We start from the raw sequence: 6,230 nt of genomic DNA on the forward strand, positions 1-6,230 counted from the left end.
CAATCACATTAACTTGCTTCTCAATATTTAAACATTAAAACCAATACTCCATCTCATGCACCAGTATATGAAGTATTCAGTTCTTGAACAAATAAGAACATGAGAATGCATATGGCAAGAGGAAATAAAACATGAGAATTGATTTCGAAAGCATTACATTCACTAACCCGTTTGCTGTCAACCCCAAAAATGGCTCCTAATGGTGTCTTCTGCTGCTTTACTGCTTAAACGAAGGCACTCCAAGCCCCCCCAGATCACCAACTCCGAGTTTTTCCCCTTTTTCTCTTCTTTGCCTTTTTTCTTTTTTCGTTCCTCTGTTCTGCTTCCTTTCTCTGCTATTTTTTTTTCCTTTTTTTGTTTTCGTTCCTCCTCCTAGCTTGCTCTCCAGCTCTGGGATCTCTCCAAGAAAAATCTCTAAAAACTCAATACTCTCCCCTGCTTCTTACTCCCCTACGAGTTGCCAACCTCCTTCCCTCTGCTCCCAAAATACCTCCTTGACCCCAGTTCCCCGGGCCCCCCTCCTCTTTTCTTCCTTGTTTTCCCCTTCCTCCGCAAGCCACTACCCACTCTCCTATTCGCCCCACAACAAGCATGGCCCCCTCAACCACCAACATGGCCATCCATGCTTCCGTGTCCATGCTACCGGTCCCCTTCCAGAAAGGGGTCCCCCCTCTTACTTAGAAAAATCAAAAAAAGAATTCCACCATTTTTTTTTTATAAAAGAGGGTCTACACTAATTCATATAAAACTGAATTTATTTATTTATTTATTTTAAAATTTATTTCTTGGGACACAACTTAATTAAACTATAATTTATTTCAATAATTAATTTCTATGTTATTTTTTAACTTACGCTGATAATTATAATATAAAAAAAACTTTACTTCTTTTTTATTTAAAACTTCTATTCTCTCATTTTTTTTTTAAACATAAATTTTATTTCCAACAATACTCCATTATTGTCAACAAAATAATAGACATATATATATATATATATATATATATATATATATTTTCATTCTCCAATTCCATTAGTGTGCACACGCATTCTCCATTTTTTTTTTTTTAATCCTTAAGCTATTCTCCCATTCCACAGTGTGCACACGCGTCTTCCAAGTTTTTTTTTTCCCTAAAAACTTAAGAATTTCCAATTTCTAACAATAAATCAAAATCTTAAATTTTCACTATTTTGATATTAAAACGAATTAAAAAAAAATAAACTAACCCTAATCTAGATTTGGGGTTTTTCCAAAAAAAAAATATATCTAATGTGCTTGAAATTAACTAATGAATCTAAAAAAATAATCTAGGGGTTAGAATCTTACCTATAGAGGTTTGTTCTTCAAATCTTGAAATCTGACCTTAGCTTCATGTTCTCTAAAAACTCTCTGCGAACAAGAACGCGATTCAGAAAAGAATAGGAAGAAGAGAATTTTCTATTTATACGTAGGGTATTATTCGTAAAATTACTTTTTCACCCCTCTTCCATTTTATTAAATTAATTAATTAATTAATTTAATATCATTATTATGAATTTCCTAAATTACCCTTTTAAAAAAAAACTTGGGCGTTACATCCTCCCTTCTTTAACAAAAGTTTAGTCCTCTAAACTTGACATACCTGAGTCTTGAAATAATTGAGGATGTTTTTCTCTCATCTCTTCTTCTAACTCCCAAGTGGCCTCTCGGATACTATGATTGCTCCATTGGACCTTTACCAACTTGACAACAGCATGTCGTAGTACCTTATCCATCACATCCACAATTTGAACGGGTACCTTTTCATAGGTCAAGTCCTCAGAAATTTGAATAGGCTCCAACTCCACAACATGAGAGGGATCATAAATATATTTCCTCAAGGTCGAAACATTGAATACATTATGAATCTTAGATAGACTTGGGGGCAAGGCCACTTTATAAGCCAAAGTGCCTACTCTTTCTAATACCTCAAATGGTCCCATAAAACGAGGATTGAGTTTCCCTTTTCTTCCAAATCTCATTATAGACTTCATAGGTGAAACTTTCAAGAAAACATGATCACCCATCTCAAACTCCAAATCTCGTCTGCGATTATCAGCATAACTCTTCTGTCTACTTTGTGTTGCTTTCAATATTTCCTTAATTAAAGAGACCTTTTCAACAGTCAACTGCACAAGTTCAGGCCCCAAAAGTTTCTTCTCTCCAACATCATCCCAACAAACAGGAGATCGACATCTCCTACCATACAACGCCTCAAAAGGTGTCATCCCAATGCTAGCTTGAAAGCTATTATTATAGGCAAACTCTGCTAGGGGCAAACAATCATCCCAATTACCTTTTAGGTCCAAAACACAATCTCTCAACAAATCTTCCAAGACCTGAATTACCCTCTTTGATTGACCATCAGTCTACGGATGAAAAGCAGTACTAAAACTCAACTTAGTACCTAATGCTTTCTGTAAACTATGCCAAAATCTGGAAGTGAAATGAGGATCTTTGGCAGATACTATAGAAACAGGTACACCATGCATTCTCACAATCTCCTTAATATAAAGAGAAGCTAAACGATCCATAGAAAAATTAACTTTCATAGGTAGAAAATGAGCAGACTTTGTCAATCGATCAACAATCACCCAAATTGCATTATTGCCCCCTAAGGTCCTTGGTAACCCAGTCACAAAATCCATAGTAATATGTTCCCATTTCCACTCGGGAATAGAAAGTGGTTGCAAAAACCCTGCTGGTCGTTGATGCTCAGCTTTCACTTGTTGACACACCAAACACTGAGCCACAAATTGCGCAATATCTCGCTTCATACCTTACCAAAATAATTATGTCTCAAATCCTTGTCCCTCTTGGGTGGATCGCAAGCCTAGAACAATGAGCTTCTTCCAAAAGCTCTCTCCTTAAGTCTCCATCATTTGGGACACAAAGTCTAGTCCTAAACCTCAAAATCCCATCATCTGATAAAACAAAGTCAGGCTTACTGCCCTTTTTAACCTCTTCCATAAGTTGCACTAAATTCAAATCATTCTTTTGTAGGGCCTTAATTCTCCCAACTAAGTCTGGCTGCACTCTAAAGTTTGCCACAAGAGCTCTTGAGTCTAAAACTCTGATATGAACTTGTAAACTCCTCAAATCTCCCAATAATAGCCTCTGACAACGTCTAATAGTTGCTAAGGAACCAACGGATTTCTTGTTTAAGGCGTCAGCCACAACATTCGCTTTCCCTAGGTGACATTGAATAATGCAGTCATAGTCTTTAAGTAGTTCAATCCACCTCCTCTGTCTCATGTTCAACTCCTTTTGGGAAAATAAATACTTCAAGCTCTTATGATCTTTGAATATCTCATAAGTTTCACCAAAAAGAAAATGTCTCCAGATCTTAAATGCAAAAACCACTGCAACTAACTCCAAATCATGAGTAGGATAATTTCGTTCATAAGACTTCAATTTCCTAGAAGCATAAGCTACAACTTTCCCATGTTGCAATAGAACACAACCCAAACCCTTATGAGAGGCATCACTATACACCACAAACCCTCCTGAACCTAAAGGGATAGTAAAAATAGGAGTTGTCACCAATCTATTCTTTAACTCTTGGAAACTACATTCACAATCATCAGACCACTCAAACTTAACCCCTTTCTGAGTCAAACTGGTTAGAGGTAGGGCAATCTTAGAGAACCCCTCAATAAACTGCCTATAATAACCAGTCAGTCCCAAAAAACTTCGAATCTCGGTCACAGTAGTAGGTCTCCTCCAATTTGACACAGCATCTACCTTTCCAGGATCAACTGAGATGCCATCCTTGGTCACCACATGCCCAAGGAAAGAAACTCTATCTAACCAGAACTCACACTTCTTGAGTTTAGCATACAATTGCTTATCTCTGAGAGTCTGTAATACAATACTCAAATAACGTTCATGCTCCTCCTTACTCTTTGAGTACACCAAAATATCATTTATAAAAACTACCCCAAACTGATCTAGATAGGACTTGAATACCCTATTCATTAAGTCCATAAAAGCAACAGGTGCATTAGTCAAACCAAAAGGCATAACCAAAAACTCATAATGCCCATATCTAGTTCGAAAAGCAGTCTTAGGTACATCTTCACCTCTAATCCTTAACTAATGATAACCAGACCAAAGATCAATCTTAGAGAACACACAAGCACCCTGAAGCTGATCAAACAAACCATCAATCCGAGGAAGAGGATACCTGTTCCTCACCGTCACCTTATTCAACTCTCTATAATCAATGCAGAGTCTCATAGATCCATCATTTTTCTTTACAAATAAAACAGGGGCTCCCCAAGGTGAAACACTAAGCTTAATGAAGCCCTTATCTAACAACTCTTGGAGTTGAATCTTCAACTCCTTAAGCTCCATAGGTGTCATCCTATAAGGGGCCTTAGATATAGGAGCTGTCTCTAGTGCCAAATCAATGGTGAACTCCACCTCCTTCTCTGGTGGCAAGCTAGGTAGATCCTCTAGAAAGACATCAGGATAGTCCCTTACAATGGGTATGTCTTCCAACTTTAAATCATTTTCCTCATTCACAACATAAGCTAAAAAGCCTTGACAGCCTTTCCTGAGCAAAGAACTAGCTCGTAAGGCTGAGATCACACGCAATGGTTTGTCCACATGTTTCCCCTCAAAACTAAAATTAGGCTGATCAGGAATGCTAAAAGTCACTCTTTTCCCAAAACAATCAACAAAAGCATGATAAGAAGCTAACCAATCCATCCCCAAAATCACATCAAAATCTTGAAAGTCCAAAAGTATTAAGTCAATTGTCATCTCTCTATACCCAATCATCACACAACAATCTCTAATTATTTTATTAAGCACAACAGAATCTCCCAAAGGAGTAGCAACAAATAAATCAAAGTCCATATTATCAATCGGTATACCCAACAAACCAGCAAAAGATACGGAAACAAAAGAGTGTGTTGATCCATGATCAATTAAGGCTCTAGCAAATAAGGTGTGAATTCGAAGAGTACCTGTCACTACATCAAACGTAGCCTGAGCATCTCTATGAGTCATAGCAAATACCCGCCCTTGAGCCTTGGGCTTCTGTCTATCATCTTTATTCTCCTCCTTAGGATTTCCAAATACAAACTTCCTACTCTCTGGACAATCCCGAACCATATGTCCTTGTTTTCCACAACCAAAGCAAGCTCATGTCTCTCTATAGCATGGCCTACCCCCATGCTTCTTGCCACAAGTAGGGCAAATCCCATCTAAATTTTGTGCTGCTTTTTCTTTATTCTGATTTCTACTTGGAGCAGACATTTTCTGTGCTTGGTTACCATGAGCACCATCACTTCTATTCCTCTTCCTTTGTTGTTCCCTATACTGGTGAAACTCTTCATTATCCTTCTCTGCAATAAGGGCTCTGTCTACCACCTCTGAATAAACACTAAGTTTCAGAATTGATATCTTATTCTTTAGATAAGGCTTCAGTCCATCCTGAAACTTTAATGTTTTTTCCTCCTCTGTAGCAATCAACTGTGGGGAAAAACGTGATAGTTCGGTAAACTTAGCCTCATATTGGGCCACGGTCAAATCCCCATGTTCCAAACGGACAAACTCTCCCACCTTTTGTCGTCGAACACTGTCAGGAAAGTACTTCTTATAAAAAGCCTTCCTAAACTGACTCCAAACAATAGGCCCCTGATCCTCCAAAAGCCTCTTAGTCATGTGCCACCAATGGTCTGCCTCTTTGTCTAGCATAAATGCTGCATATGAGGCTTTTTGCTCCTCAGAACAATCAATGACATTAAAGAATTTCTCTATCTTCATAATCCAAGCCTCTGCCTCTACTGGATCTAAAGTACCAGAAAAGTAAGGGGGACCTAACTTCTTAAAGTCGTCAAAGGAGCTACCCCTAGTAGATGAGGATTGTCCTTGACCATTACTTCCAGTAGCTCTAGCCTGACGCTCAACCATGCCAGCCAAAGTCCCTAAATATCTATAAAGCGCTTCAGTACTCATAGGGGGCAAAGCCTCAGGTGGATCGAGGAGGTACATTCTCATTAGCTTGACTGTTTTGGGAAGATGCATGTCTCCTTGGTGGCATGGTGTCCTATAAAGCAACAGGTATAACTAAATTAGTCACTAAGAAGTCAAATAAGCAAATCAGAATTGTAAGGAATAAAAGGAATCAGACTCGATGAAGTTGAAACTTAAACTAATGCGTCACTCATCTATTCCCAAAGGTAAACTAAACAAGTTCCCATC

The 6,230-nt window shown here is 38.1% G+C and overlaps 1 protein-coding gene across 1 annotated transcript; it reads right to left on the reverse strand.

Annotated features, from left to right (window-relative positions):
• Nucleotides 1-2,816: 2,816 nt before the first annotated feature.
• Nucleotides 2,817-6,020, reverse strand: LOC104877802 (uncharacterized). The gene is made up of 6 exons (XM_010646854.2): nucleotides 5,195-6,020; nucleotides 4,991-5,119; nucleotides 4,336-4,717; nucleotides 4,129-4,233; nucleotides 3,590-3,987; nucleotides 2,817-3,208 (listed from the first exon to the last, which is right to left on the reverse strand). The coding sequence occupies exons 1-6, from the start codon at nucleotides 6,018-6,020 to the stop codon at nucleotides 2,817-2,819; spliced, it is 2,232 nt and encodes a 743-aa protein (XP_010645156.2).
• Nucleotides 6,021-6,230: the final 210 nt, after the last annotated feature.

Source organism: Vitis vinifera, chromosome 19, assembly GCF_030704535.1.
Source record: "Vitis vinifera cultivar Pinot Noir 40024 chromosome 19, ASM3070453v1".
Classification (NCBI taxonomy): domain Eukaryota; kingdom Viridiplantae; phylum Streptophyta; class Magnoliopsida; order Vitales; family Vitaceae; genus Vitis; species Vitis vinifera.

Coding starts and splice junctions, on each gene's coding strand:
- LOC104877802 (XM_010646854.2), bottom strand. CDS start 6,020: ATGTACCTCCTCGATCCACCTGAGGCTTTGCCCCCTATGAGTACTGAA. Junction 5,120..5,194: donor TTGTGGCAAGAAGCATGGGG/GTAGGCCATGCT, acceptor GGGATTGTCCAG/AGAGTAGGAAGTTTGTATTT. Junction 4,718..4,990: donor TACGTTTGATGTAGTGACAG/GTACTCTTCGAA, acceptor TGGATTGGTTAG/CTTCTTATCATGCTTTTGTT.